This window comes from Oncorhynchus mykiss, chromosome 7, assembly GCF_013265735.2.
Source record: "Oncorhynchus mykiss isolate Arlee chromosome 7, USDA_OmykA_1.1, whole genome shotgun sequence".
In the NCBI taxonomy this organism is placed as follows: domain Eukaryota; kingdom Metazoa; phylum Chordata; class Actinopteri; order Salmoniformes; family Salmonidae; genus Oncorhynchus; species Oncorhynchus mykiss.
In genome coordinates, this window is record NC_048571.1 from 13,624,396 (window position 1) to 13,639,546 (window position 15,151).

A 15,151-nucleotide genomic window follows, 5' to 3' on the forward strand; every position below is an offset into this window, starting at 1 on the left:
AAATCCAACCAGGAAGTGGGACATCTGAGGTTTGTAGTTTTTCAAAGCTTGGCCTACCGAATACACATTAAGATATGGATGAGGTTGCACTTCCTAGGGATACCACTAGATGTCAACCATCTTTAGAAACTGGTTTGAGGATTCTACTATAAAGGAGGGGCTCATGAGACCTCTGAGTCAGTGGTCTGGCAGAGAGCCTTGGTCTCATGACGCGCGCCCCCAACAGAGTTCCAGTGCTTTTCTGAAGACAAAGGAATTCTCCGTTTGGAACATTATTGATGTTTTATGTTAAAAACATCCTAAAGATTGATTGCATACATCGTTTGACATGTTTCTAAAGGACTGTAATGGAACTTTTTGAGTTTTTGTCTGGATGAAGTGCCTGTGCCTCATGAAGATGGATTACTGGGCTGAACACACTAACAACAAGTGGCTATTTGGACATAAATGATGGAACTTTATGGAACAAATCAGTCATTTATTGTCGAACTGGGATTCCTGGGAGTGCCTTCTGATGAAGATCATCAAAGGTAAGTGAATATTTATGGTGTTGTTTCTAACTTTGTTGATTCCAAAATGGCGGATATTCCTCTGGCTGTTTTGGGTTCTGAGCGCCGTTATCAGATTATGCTTTTTCCATAAAGTTTTTTTGAAATCTGACACAGAGGTTGCATTAAGGAGAAGTCTATCTTTAATTCTGTGAATAACACTTGTATCTTTTATCAATGTTTAGTATGAGTATTTCTGCAAAATCACCAGATGTTTTGGAATCAAAACATTACTGCACGTAAGGCGCCAATGTAAACTGATATTTTTGGATATAAATATGCACATTATCGAACAAAACATACATGTATTGTGTAACATGATGTCCTATGAGTGTCATCTGATGAAGATCATCAAAGGTCAGAGATTGATTTGATCTATATTTCTGCTTTTTGTGACTCCTATCTTTGGCTGGAAAAATGGCTGTGTGTTTTTTCGACTTGGCGGTGATCTAACATAATCATATGTTGTGCTTTAGCTGTAAAGCATTTTTGAAATCAGACAAGATTAACAAGATGTTTATCTTTCATTTGCTGTAGTGGACTTGTTAATGTGTGAAAGTTAGATATTTCAAAAAAATATTCTTGAATTTCGCGCGCTGCCTTTTCAGGGGAATGTTGTCGATGGGTTCCGCGCTAGAAAGGTTTTTCCATCAGAACCAGAAAGACGGAGGGAAAGGTAGAGTCAGAACCAGAGAGACGGGGAGGGAAAGGTTTAGTCAGAACAAGAGAGACAGTGAGGGAAAGGTATAGTCAGAACCAGAGAGACAGGGAGGGAAAGGTAGAGTCAGAACCAGAGAGACAGTGAGGGAAAGGTATAGTCAGAACCAGAGAGACAGGGAGGGAAAGGTTTAGTCAGAACCAGAGAGACAGTGAGGGAAAGGTAGAGTCAGAACCAGAGAGACAGTGAGGGAAAGGTAGAGTCAGAACCAGAGAGACAGTGAGGGAAAGGTAGAGTCAGAACCAGAGAGACAGGGAGGGAAAGGTAGAGTCAGAACCAGAGAGACAGGGAGGGAAAGGTAGAGTCAGAACCAGAGAGACAGTGAGGGAAAGGTAGAGTCAGAACCAGAGAGACAGTGAGGGAAAGGTAGAGTCAGATAGTGACGACCAGTGTGACATGTGGCGCAGAATGTGGTATTCACCAGGAGGGGACATGGGGAACTTGATGATGGCTTCAGGCCTGGGAGCCACTGGTTGGACGGGCCGTGTCTGTTTGGCTGCCAGCTTCTTCAGACTGACCCTCCTCTTCTCAAACATCTCCTGCATGGACACCTGCTTTTGAAACACCTTCTCTACCTGCTCCTGTTAACACACACAGAGGGGAGGGAGGGTTAGATAGACATTTTGAGGGTGTACCTCAATAGTAAAAGATGTCTTCCTCTCCTCATCTCTATTCAATCGTTTGATTATACTTGGGGCCAGGAGTTTTTCCTGACCACGTGGAGAGGGGAGGAAAAACCTGGAAAAATATCTCGACCTCCTGGTCACGTCTCGTGTTCAAAACAACTGCCCACCAAAAACAATGTTTTCTCATGTAATGTATATCTGATGCCTCTATGGGGCGCCACCTACCCTGAGCTCTGGGTTGAGGATGGAGTCATAGTCCCTCCAGATGGCCTTGAGGTCGGTGATCTGGTGTTGGGCGGCCGTGTCCAGGTACTTCTCCAGCTCCTGCAGCGCGGCCTCCGCCCCGTCCTGAGACTGACATCTATCTACCGGCTGGGAGGCAAGGAGGTAGATCCCTTCCTCACACCACCTCGATGCCTAGGGAGGGAGGGAGGGAGGGATTCATTATACCACAGGTCAGAGGGAGAATGAATCCTTACCTGGCTGAACTCAAACCCAAACTCTTATACCTTGACACTTGTCAAACATCTGAAAGATTCCATCAGCTCTCACCTACTAGAGGGCTACATTGACCAATCACCCGGTTACTGATCCCCATCTAAACCAGGGTTTGCCAGTGTTTCCATGACCCTACTTCTCCCCTCCAGCCCTCACCTTCTCAGGACAGTGGTGCAGCTCCATGGCCCTACTTCTCCCCTCCAGCCCTCACCTTCTCCAGACAGTGGTGCAGCTCCATGACCCTACTTCTCCCCTCCAGCTCTCACCTTCTCCAGACAGTGGTGCAGCTCCATGGCCCTACTTCTCCCATCACCTTCTCCAGACAGTGATGCAGCTCCATGGCCCTACTTCTCCCCTCCAGCCCTCACCTTCTCCAGACAGTGATGCAGCTCCATGGCCCTACTTCTCCCCTCACCTTCTCCAGACAGTGATGCAGCTCCATGGCCCTACGTCTCCCCTCCAGCCCTCACCTTCTCCAGACAGTGGTGCAGCTCCATGGCCCTACTTCTCCCCTCACCTTCTCCAGACAGTGATGCAGCTCCATGGCCCTACGTCTCCCCTCCAGCCCTCACCTTCTCCAGACAGTGGTGCAGCTCCATGACTCTACTTCTCCCCTCCAGCCCTCACCTTCTCCAGACAGTGGTGCAGCTCCATGACCCTACTTCTCCCCTCCAGCCCTCACCTTCTCCAGACAGTGGTGCAGCTCCATGGCCCTATGTCTCCCCTCCAGCCCTCACCTTCTCCAGACAGTGGTGCAGCTCCATGACCCTACTTCTCCCCTCCAGCCCTCACCTTCTCCAGACAGTGGTGCAGCTCCATGACCCTACTTCTCCCCTCCAGCCCTCACCTTCTCCAGACAGTGGTGCAGCTCCATGACTCTACTTCTCCCCTCCAGCCCTCACCTTCTCCAGACAGTGGTGAAGCTCCATGACCCTACTTCTCCCCTCCAGCCCTCACCTTCTCCAGACAGTGGTGCAGCTCCATGGCCCTCAGGAGGAGGACCTTCTTGGTCTTGAGGAAGGAGGTGACCTCATCACACACGGCCCTCAGCTCACTGCACTTTGGCAGGATGGAGTCCTCAGCATAGTGAGCACTCTCAATCAGCCCATCCCCCTCAGCGGCCAGGGACAGAGCCCAGTCCAACACATCCTGGAGAGAGAGAGACACAGGCAGGTGAGAACACACACACACACACACACACGACTACTACACAATAAAACAAAAGAAATATGAACAAAGCAGTCATAATGGAAAGCCATTAAATCCATGTTACTTCCTAGTTGCCTCTGAAATAAGGACCGATGCATAACAGCCAACTCATCATTTTACACAACGTATACAGTCTGTAAAGATTTCACTGTGGATGTTCTAGGCCTTATTGCAGGCATTGTGGATTCAGTTCATGTCCATATATGTGATGGGAATGTAGAACGAGGGAGCAGGCTGTTTCTGTGGTGCAGAACCAGAACCAGCACCATCCACTCTACCACCACACAACACACACAATCTGTCTCTCTCTCCCTCCTTAAGTCCCCTTGAATGAAGCAGCACAAGACATATGATGTAATTTCTCCAAGAAAATAATAGCAGCACATTTAGCAGGTGTTGAACATGTTTAGATACACAGTCATATCCATGGCAACAGGCCATGTTTTCTAGTCACATGGGGACTACAGCAGTAATGTATGTGTGAACCAACCAATAGGAGGTATGATCCACTGCACGTGAGTCTCATCTGTAAAGTCAATACTGTCACTGAGATGAATGGGGTCTATAATGTACTGGGGTACAACTAGAGCGGAAACAGGATACGACCCATGTCAGCTGGTGGAATCTCATCATTCAAGTGTCTACATTCATTTCACTCATCGTGTTTTGGATCTGTTAGACAAGTTGATGAGCTATGGGGAGGATGATGTGTGCTATTGGGATGAAGTGTGTGTGTTTGTGTCTTACACAGGCTTTCTCCTCCTGGCTGGTGAGTTCTCGTAGGATGTGTTCTGCATGGGCGGGACTGATGCCAACCTCCGAGAACGCCTCTACCCGCTCTGACACCACATCCAGCTGGGCACGCACCTGAACACCCATAGTGAGGGACAGGTAGAGTCAGAACACAGACAGACAGACAGAGGGACAGGTAGAGTCAGAACACAGACAGACAGACAGAGGGACAGGTAGAGTCAGAAGACAGACAGACAGACAGAGGGACAGGTACAGTCAGAACACAGACAGACAGACAGAGGGACAGGTAGAGTCAGAACACAGACAGACAGACAGAGGGACAGGTAGAGTCAGAACACAGACAGACAGACAGAGGGACAGGTAGAGTCAGAAGACAGACAGACAGACAGAGGGACAGGTAGAGTCAGAAGACAGACAGACAGACAGAGGGACAGGTAGAGTCAGAAGACAGACAGACAGACAGAGGGACAGGTAAAGTCAGAAGACAGACAGACAGACAGAGGGACAGGTAGAGTCAGAAGACAGACAGAGGGACAGAGGGACAGACAGACAACAAATTGACAAACAGTGACCGGGACTACATCTCCCATGATGCTCTTGTGTCCCTGTTCCCCTCACCTCACGGAAGTAGTATTCAAAATGGCGGAGCTGCAGACACTGTTCCAGCTTGGTCTGGTGTCTCTCCCAGAAATCATCAAACGCCGTCTCTGTCTCATCCAGCTGGCCCAGCAGTCTACACACGGATGGAAGAAGAACGGTAGACAAATGAAGGGATGGAGAGAGAGAGATGGATGGAGGGAGATAAACATGGAAAGGGAATGAAGGATAGAACCTGAGTCAAAGAAAAAAAAAAAGAAAAAAAAAGCTAACAGTGGTATTTCAGCTTGGATCTCAAAGTATCACTAAGTGAAACCAGAAGTACCTATTCATTGAAACCAAACCAGGTCCTGTGTTTAATCAAATCCCTTACATAACCTACTCCTCCAAGAGCAGAGCACTTTACAGTATAACCAACATAATGTTTTGGGTTATGAAACACTGCAGTTCTTTCCTTTGTTCTCCCAATTCTGCTCTGCAGCTGTGAGTGCTGCCACTATGCATCCTATCCCCGTACTCCCAAAATACACCAGAATGGCACGGGGGCAGATTTCACAGCAGCGCGGCAGAACACAGCCTAGAAGGTTCAGGGTCATGGTGGGAGATGAGAGAGTAGAGTTCTAGGTAACTTCTAGCAAGACACACACCAGCATTGATACTAGAGAACATGAATCTTGACTGTTCCATAACCAGTTGGACCTCAGGATCTCTCTGTCTTATTTCCTATCTCTGTTGCTCCTACTGTACCCTGTTCCATTCTCAACCTATTACATTAGCATTAAAGGGACAGTTCACCTTAAAATTGATATGGTGCTAAACTTTTCCATTCATTTAAGATTGAGGCAAACATACAGATTTAGTATGATCTAAACAACACAACTTTAGACTACTTCTTAGGTATGAGAGTACCTCTAAGCCTGACCCTTGACCCCTGTCCCCTCTGACCTCTGCACGGTGGCCAGGTTCTCCAGCTCGTCCTGGTTCATTTTATAGTCGGGTTCTCTCTGCAGGGGCTCGTTGATGCTCTCCAGGAGCCGGCCTCCCTGGCCCAGTGCCACACACAGGTCCTCCTGGGAGAGACAGGACATGGACACATCAGTTAGAGGGATCTACCATTGGACAGTACAGAGTATACAGTCTCAGCTACAGCCAAAGTATGTTCTTCAGTATATCTTTCCCCTGAGAAACACAAACATCAGGAACAAATCAGGAACTGAATGTTTAACCGTGCCTTGAATTTAAAATGAATTGGCCTCAACACTATCACTTAAAACATGGAGGTTTTGGTAATAGTCTGTATATTAATGACTTGTTCTCTCCGTGCCCTTACCTTCATCTGTCCCTTCTTCTCGGTGTGTGTGGCCAGCAGGTTGGACGTGGCCTGGGCGTCGTTGGGTAGCTCAGTCTCGGCCAGCTCCGTCCCAAACGACTGCAGGGTCTGAGCCGTGGTCTTCACCATCAGAGCAAAGGCCTCGATAGCCTGAGGACCGGACAAACACAACCCAATTGTGTCATCACTGGTTAGAAACACACACACATCCTATTGAGATGGGGGGGACTAATGGGACAGGTTAGAATGAGTTCAGTTCAGTGAGCAGATATCAAGTTGGGATTGGGCCCTATGTAGTCTGTCAGGGGTCTGGTGGGAAGGGTATGGTAGTAGGGTACTCACGGTGCGGTGTGAGATCCAGGTATCATGTTGGGATTGGGCCCTATGTAGTCTGTCAGAGGTCTGGTGGGAAGGGTATGGTAGTAGGGTACTCACGGTGCGGTGTGAGATCCAGGTATCATGTTGGGATTGGGCCCTATGTAGTCTGTCAGGGGTCTGGTGGGAAGGGTATGGTAATAGGGTACTCACGTGCGGTGTGAGATCCAGGTATCATGTTGGGATTGGGCCCTATGTAGTCTGTCAGGGGTCTGGTGGGAAGGGTATGGTAGTAGGGTACTCACGGTGCGGTGTGAGATCCAGGTATCATGTTGGGATTGGGCCCTATGTAGTCTGTCAGGGGTCTGGTGGGAAGGGTACGGTAGTAGGGTACTCACGGTGCGGTGTGAGATCCAGGTATCATGGCAGTAATCCTGGGTTCCTCCCAGCTCCTGGGGCAGCTGAGTCCGGTCGATGTAGGCATGGAGCTCAGTCACAGAGCTCAGCATCACCACCTGAGACACAGGGAGGAGAGTCAACACACATTAACCTACATATGAAACGCATACAAAGGTCCACTAACGTCCTCACATCAGACGTGCACATGCATATAAAAAAAACATACCGGCACCTTCATCTTGAACTCATCCCTGTTGAACTTGAAGAAGATGTCGGAGAGCGTCCGCTGGAATAAGGTGGAGGGCCGCAAGACCAGAACCAGCTGTAAATGTACTGGGAATGAGCCCTGTGGAACACACACATTCATTACTTTGTGTTGTTGTTGTTGGGGGATAAACCTTCAGAGGTCTTATGGACTTGAATGGAATTCATTGATACAAATTAACTGAACATACATACACATGCCTTACTGGAAAGAGTGGTAAATCAGGGCAGTGGTTCATCTTGGTAAGCAAATCCAGTGGTCTTGTGTTTTAGCTTATTGTCCTGCTGAAAGGTGAATTTTTCTCTCAGTGTCTGATGGAACGCAGACTGAATCAGGTTTTCCTCTAGGATTGTGCCTGTGCTGAGCTCTATTCAGTTTATTTTTATCCTACAAAACTCCCTAGTCCTTGCCGATGACAAGCATACCAATAACATGATGCAGCCACCACCATGGTTGAAAATATGAACTGTGGTAGTCAGTGTTGTGTTGGATTTTCCCCACATTTTTTGCAGTTTTACTTTTGTACCTTAATGCAAACAGGATGCATGTTTTGGAATATTTTTATTCTGTACAGGCTTCCTTCTTTTCACTCTGTCATTTAGGTTAGTATTGTGGAGTAACTACAATGTTGTTGATCCATCCTCAGTTTCCTCCTATCACAGCCATCATACTCTAACTGTTTTAAAGTCACCATTGGCCTCATGGTCAAATCCTGGAGCGGTTTCCTTCCTCTCCGGCAACTGTGTTAGTGACTGGGTGTATCGATACACCATCCAAAGTGTAATTAATAACTTCACCATGCTCAAAGGGATATTTAAATGTCTGCTTTGTCCATTTTTAGCCATCTACCAATAGGTGCCCTTCTTTGCGAGGCATTGGAAAACCTCCATGGTCTTTGTTGTTGAATCTGTGTTGGAAATTCACTGCTCGACCGAGGGACCTTACAGAAAATGTTATATGTGGGGGTACAGAGATGAGGTAGTCAATTATGGTAAACACTATTATTACACACACAGTGAGTCCATGCAACTTATTATGTGACTTATTACGCACATTTTTACTCCTGAACTTATTTCGCCTTGCCGTAGCAAAGGGGTTGAATCCTTAAATACTTGTAAATATTTCTAAAAACATAATTCCATTTTGACATTATGGGGTATTGTGTTTAGGCCAGTGACACAACATATACATGTAATCCATTTTAAACTCAGGCTGTAACACAACAACATGTGGAGAAAGTCGAGAAGTGTCAACACTTTCTGAAGGCCCTGTAAGCCAGATTGTTAGTGGCTTGTTGTAACAGTGTGAACACTTTCTGAAGGCCCTGTAAGCCAGATTGTTAGTGGCTTGTTGTAACAGTGTGAACACTTTCTGAAGGCACTGTAAACCAGATTGTTAGTGGCTTGTTGTAACAGTGTGAACACTTTCTGAAGGCCCTGTAAGCCAGATTGTTAGTGGCTTGTTGTAACAGTGTCAACACTTTCTGAAGGCCCTGTAAGCCAGATTGTTAGTGGCTTGTTGTAACAGTGTCAACACTTTCTGAAGGCCCTGTAAGCCAGATTGTTAGTGGCTTGTTGTAACAGTGTCAACACTTTCTGAAGGCACTGTAAGCCAGATTGTTAGTGGCTTGTTGTAACAGTGTCAACACTTTCTGAAGGCCCTGTAAGCCAGATTGTTAGTGGCTTGTTGTAACAGTGTGAACACTTTCTGAAGGCACTGTAAACCAGATTGTTAGTGGCTTGTTGTAACAGTGTGAACACTTTCTGAAGGCACTGTAAGCCAGATTGTTAGTGGCTTGTTGTAACAGGAGTTGTGAATTACTCTGCTCTACAGGGGTGGTCTTCAAATCGATACCGCAAGACTAGCTAGAGTAGGACAACCTTCCTCAGCCTCGGGCACACAAACAACACTACCCACTGTATAATCTACATCACCACACTCTACTGCTGCTGGCTACAGCTGACATATATAGCAGGCTGAGTGGGCATAAAACTGATCCCTGGAGGAGTGGAGTGGGGGAGGGATAGCGCTTCAACCAACATCACTGGAGGTGCAGCCAAAAATATCTAGTGCATGTTATAAAACAGGTGCATCTCTCACTTGTTTTAGAATAGGTACTTGTATTGAATTCTTTGGTTTGAAAATACTGGGAAGAGATTTCGCCAGAAAACCCAGAATCCACACAGCAACTGACAGCCTGAATGTAGCCTATTGTCTGATTGGATGAGCCAGAGTCACACACACACACACACACACACACACACCTATGTATTTACTTGGACAGTGAAGATAAAAGTGCATTTGCAGTTTATTTTGGTGGTGTTTATAGGCATAAAATTACACCCCCCCCAAAATGCTAACCTCCCCTGTTATTGGTAATGGTGAGTGGTAAGCATGTTTTGGTGGCATGATCTCATTAACGTAGAAGTGTTCAGAAACATATTCTATTCTTATTTACAGTTAAAGTGACCAAAAAAATGACAATACATTATTTACCATTCATTTCTATTGGGCACAACAATCTGAAACACAGACAAAACAAACGGCAAATGCATCCATGTTTACTGAGCCTCAACCTTGATGTAGTCATTGTGTGCTAGGAATATGGGACCAAATACTACATTTAACTAAAACCAAATACTTATGACACCTTCAAATTGGGGGACTTTCATTTCTAAACAGTGAAACAGATACAGAGCCTTCAGAAAGTATTCATACCCCTTGACTTATTCCACATTTTGTTGTGTTACAGCCTGAACGTTTCTCACCCCTTATCCAGATACAAGATGTAATCGCTGTCAAAAAGGTATTCTACAAAGTATTCACTCAGGGGTGTGAATACTTCTGTAAATGAGATATTTCTGTATTTCATTTTCAAGAAATGTGCAACATTTTCTAAAAACCCATGTCATTATGGGGTATTATTGTGTGTAGGTGGGTGAGAAAAAAACATGATTTGATCTGTTTTGAATTTAGGCTGTAACAACAAAATCTGGAATAAGTCAAGGGGTATAAATACTTTCTGAAGGCACTGTATGTATGGAAATACCCTCAAATAATACATATCATATTAAACATTTGATCTCAAATCCAAAATGCTGGAGTATAGAGACAAGTTCAAAGTTTTAGCCTAACTGTTCAAATAAATACGTGGAGGTTTGTAACCACAGTAAAACCTCTGCAAATCACAATTCCAATGAGCAGAATAAGGCTCTATTTCAGCAGTATGATGTCATCTCATATTGCCAAACGGCTGCTTCCCAGAGACTAGCCCACTACATCCACACACAGCTGCTTACCTACCCTGCAAGACCACATTGCCATGGAAACTGCACTCCTTTGGAGAAAGAGATGAGGTTCCACACAGCGACGGTTTCCACGTCTGTCACACAGCCAGTCTATTTTTTATTAATGAATTGCATCTAGTAAATAAAGGACTGCTCTTTCTCACTGAAAAAAAATGTGTCAATGACCAGGTTTCGAACCTGGATCTCAAGACTGCTTTAGCTCACTGAGCTAAAGACCTGGGCATTTGCTTGGGGAGCTAACACGTGTCTTCAGGTGTCAGGAAAGGTCACTCAAATCTGAATGTATTACTGAACTACCAACGCAAAATCAATGAAGAGATCCTGAGAGATAAAACGTGTTAATCTTCATTACCTCACTCTCATTATTTATCTCCTAATCAATAATCCAGCGCACGGTCACACTGTCTGTCCTGCACATGACACTCAAACAAATGACTTGATCTGTTTGGGACTGATGCTGTATGGGACTGATGGCTGTATGGGACTGGAGCAAGCCTGCTGTGATTAGAGCCCGACTGTTATTAGGCTCCTCCTCTCTGTACATTTGAACCGTATTTGCACATAATATGGCCCTTTCCTATCACAGTAACCCATCAATATTTTTGGAGAGCTTGGAGTTTGCTGACACTAAAATCATAAAAGCACTTTAACAGCGGGCGGGCGGACGTTATTTAATGAGAACATGGAAGGAGGGGCTGCTTCTTGACCTTCAAACTGTGATTTCCATAACAATACCATTCCATGTAGTCTGACTCTGGTGTAGCCAATGAAAGCTCATGTTAAACCCAGCTACACAGTATATGATATACTGTCGGAAGTAATAATGGAACACACATCAGTCAGGGGGGAACTCACCCCATCCACCGCTAACGTGTAGCAGCACCCACTTAGATGATAGGTGGTGGCCATGTTGTAACAGAACACTCAAACCACACATCAGCTAGCGGTTACCGTGGAACAGCTGATTTGGTCATTTATTCTGGACATGTTTTTCCATCTCCAATGTCATTCTGTAGGGAGTACCATATAGACAGAACATTGATCAGGATAACCTTGACATATGTCAGCTACAGAGGAAGATGCAGAGGAAGATCCAGCCTACACCATAACAAACACATTCACGAGATATGCCATCACACACACACACACCCTCCTGTCACTGGGAAGCCCCATACAAACAGATACATACACAAGCACACGCATACCAATATATCCTTTCTACAGGAAGTCTCTTCCCCATCACACCCAGCTGACTAGCCTGACACAACTATCTCTCCCCCATCACACCCCAGCTGAGTAGCCTCACACCACTATCTCTCCCCCATCACAACAAGCTGAGTAGCCTGACACCACTATCTCTACCCCATCACACCCAGCTGAGTAGCCTGACACCGCTATCTCTACCCCATCACACCCAGCTGAGTAGCCTGACACCGCTATCTCTACCCCATCACACCCAGCTGAGTAGCCTGACACCACTATCTATCCCCCATCACACCCAGCTGAGTAGCCTGACACCACTATCTCTACCCCATCACACCCAGCTGAGTAGCCTGACACCACTATCTCTCCACCATCACACCCCAGCTGAGTAGCCTGACACCACTATCTCTCCCCATCACACCCAGCTGAGTAGCCTGACACCACTATCTCTCCACCATCACACCCAGCTGAGTAGCCTGACACCACTATCTCTCCACCATCACACCCAGCTGAGTAGCCTGACACCACTATCTCTTTCCCATGCTGCTCATCTCCCTAGCGGGTTCCATCTCACTCACACGCCCCCCTCCACCCTCCTCCTCTCCATATCCCAGCCCCTCTCCCTCCCCCTGCACGCCCCCTCCTCCTCCTCTCCATAGCCCAGCCCCTCTACCACCCCTGCCTCCCTCCTCCTCTCCATAGCCCAGCCCCTCTACCCCCCCCCTGCCTCCCTCCTCCTCCTCCTCCTCTCCATAGCCCAGCCCCTCTACCCCCCCCCCTCCTCTCCATAGCCCAGCCCCTCTTACACCCCCCCCCCCCCCCCCCCCCTCTCCTCTCCTCACCATAGCCCAGCCCCTCTACCCCCCTGCTTCAGAACCATGCAGTGCAGTGCCTAGGGGTGAGTAATGACACCAACCCTCTGCTCCTCACACTGCAGGCCCACAAGGACACAGTCACAAATCATACTGGTAATCACAATCACTGCATGCTTGAGGGTGTGTGTGAGTGTGTGCGTGTGTGTGTATGTGCGCGTTTGCCCTTGGGGCCACCACACTGATACTGTACTCTACTAATCAGCAGGTTTCCCCAGCCTGTTTACACACTACTATCACTGTAGGGAAATCAATGAACACACCCACACTTAACAGAGGCTTACAGAGGACGAATGTCCTACCACAGCAATGTTAACAGCTCAACACAAGCCTCCTCCCATCCCTTGTCACATGGACATATCCAATGGGCTGGAACGGGCCGTTATGGCTGGAACAGTCCATTATTATTGGGGGGCTGACAGGCCCATATAAGGAGAATGATGGATACATTATGGTTTGCTGATGGGAGATGGGTGAGCTAAAAGGTTAACATTTGTCAATGTTATATTTATAGAAAAGTAATATTTCTGTTTTGTTTGTCTGTTTCATAACTCTGCATTTATTACCAACATTATGAAGATCACAGATGTGAAGCCTGTATCAAGTTATTATGATGGTGATTCCTGGAACTCATTGTGGGTGTTTCATGTTCATCACCCTATCCCCTCCCTAGTCAAATCAGCCTATCCCCTCCCTAGTCAAATCAGCCTATCCCCTCCCTAGTCAAATCAGCCTATCCCCTCCCTAGTCAAATCAGCCTATCCCCTCCCTAGTCAAATCAGCCTATCCCCTCCCTAGTCAAATCAGCCTATCCCCTCCCTAGTCAAATCAGCCTATCCCCTCCCTAGTCAAATCAGCCTATCCCCTCCCTAGTCAAATCAGCCTATCCCCTCCCTAGTCAAATCAGCCTATCCCCTCCCTAGTGATATCAATTCAATTCAAGGGGCTTTACTGGCATTTGAAACATATGTTAACATTGCCAAAGCAAGTGAGGTAGATAATATACACAAGTGAAATAAGCAATAAAATTAACAGTAAACATTACACATACAGAAGTTTCAAAACAATAAAGACATTACAAATGTCATAGTCAAATCACCCTATCCCCTCCCTAGTCAAATTACCCTATCCCCTCCCTAGTCAAATCACCCTATACCCTCCCTAGTCAAATCAGCCTATCCCCTCCCTAGTCAAATCACCCTATCCCCTCCCTAGTCAAATCAGCCTATCCCCTCCCTAGTCAAATCAGCCTATCCCCTCCCTAGTCTAATCAGCCTATCCCCTCCCTAGTCTAATCAGCCTATCCCCTCCCTAGTGAAATCAATTCAATTCAAGGGGCTTTATTGGCATGGGAAACATATGTTAACTTTGCCAAAGCAAGTGAGGTAGATAATATACAAAAGTGAAATAAACAATAAAAATTATCAGTAAACATTACACATACAGACGTTTCAAAACAATAAAGACATTACAAATGTCATATTAGGTATATATACAGTGTTGTAACAATGTACAAATGGTTAAAATACAAAAGGGAAAATAAATAAGCATAAATATGGGTTGTATTTACAATGGTGTTTGTTCTTCATTGGTTGCCCTTTTCTTGTGGCAATAGGTCACAAATATTGCTGCGGTGATGGCACACTGTGGAATTTCAAATCACCCTATCCCATCCCTAGTCAAATCACCCTATCCCCTCCCTACTCAATCACTCTATCCCCTCCCTAGTCAAATCACCCTATCCCCTCCCTACTCAATCACTCTATCCCCTCCCTACTCAAATCACTCTATCCCCTCCCTAGTCAAATCACCCTATCCCCTCCCTAGTCAAATCACCCTATCCCCTCCCTAGTCAAATCACCCTATCCCCTCCCTAGTCAAATCACCCTATCCCCTCCCTACTCAATAACTCTATCCCCTCCCTAGTCAAATCACCCTATCCCCTCCCTACTCAATCACTCTATCCCTCCCTACTCAATCACCCTATCCCCTCCCTAGTCAAATCACCCTATCCCCTCCCTACTCAATCACTCTATCCCCTCCCTAGTCAAATCACCCTATCCCCTCCCTAGTCAAATCACCCTATCCCCTCCCTAGTCAAATCACCCTATCCCCTCCCTAGTCAAATCACCCTATCCCCTCCCTACTCAATCACTCTATCCCTCCCTACTCAATCACCCTATCCCCTCCCTAGTCAAATCACCCTATCCCCTCCCTACTCAATCACTCTATCCCCTCCCTAGTCAAATCACCCTATCCCCTCCCTAGTCAAATCACCCTATCCCCTCCCTAGTCAAATCACCCTATCCCCTCCCTAGTCAAATCACCCTATCCCCTCCCTAGTCAAATCACTCTATCCCCTCCCTAGTCAAATCACCCTATCCCCTCCCTAGTCAAATCACCCTATCCCCTCCCTACTCAATCACTCTATCCCCTCCAGCTACAGCCACAGCTGTTGAGCTGTCACAGCCTGTACCACATGCAGTGAGAGTGACAGACACACAGACACA

The 15,151-nt window shown here is 46.5% G+C and overlaps 1 protein-coding gene across 10 annotated transcripts in view; it reads right to left on the bottom strand.

The window, feature by feature from the left end:
• Positions 1–15,151, bottom strand: part of LOC110527347 (guanine nucleotide exchange factor DBS) — a 69,673-nt gene that overhangs the window by 9,724 nt on the left and 44,798 nt on the right. For 9 of the 10 annotated variants that reach the window (XM_036982641.1, XM_036982637.1, XM_036982638.1 and 6 more), the window contains 9 exons: positions 7,220–7,339; positions 6,993–7,109; positions 6,280–6,429; positions 5,895–6,019; positions 4,971–5,085; positions 4,347–4,466; positions 3,348–3,539; positions 2,118–2,309; positions 1,688–1,847 (listed from right to left, as the gene is read on the bottom strand). In XM_036982641.1, the coding sequence (XP_036838536.1) occupies positions 1,688–1,847; positions 2,118–2,309; positions 3,348–3,539; positions 4,347–4,466; positions 4,971–5,085; positions 5,895–6,019; positions 6,280–6,429; positions 6,993–7,109; positions 7,220–7,339 (1,291 nt within the window). The remainder of the gene's footprint in view (positions 1–1,687; positions 1,848–2,117; positions 2,310–3,347; positions 3,540–4,346; positions 4,467–4,970; positions 5,086–5,894; positions 6,020–6,279; positions 6,430–6,992; positions 7,110–7,219; positions 7,340–15,151) is intronic. The other variant, XM_036982634.1, reaches the window with a different exon arrangement.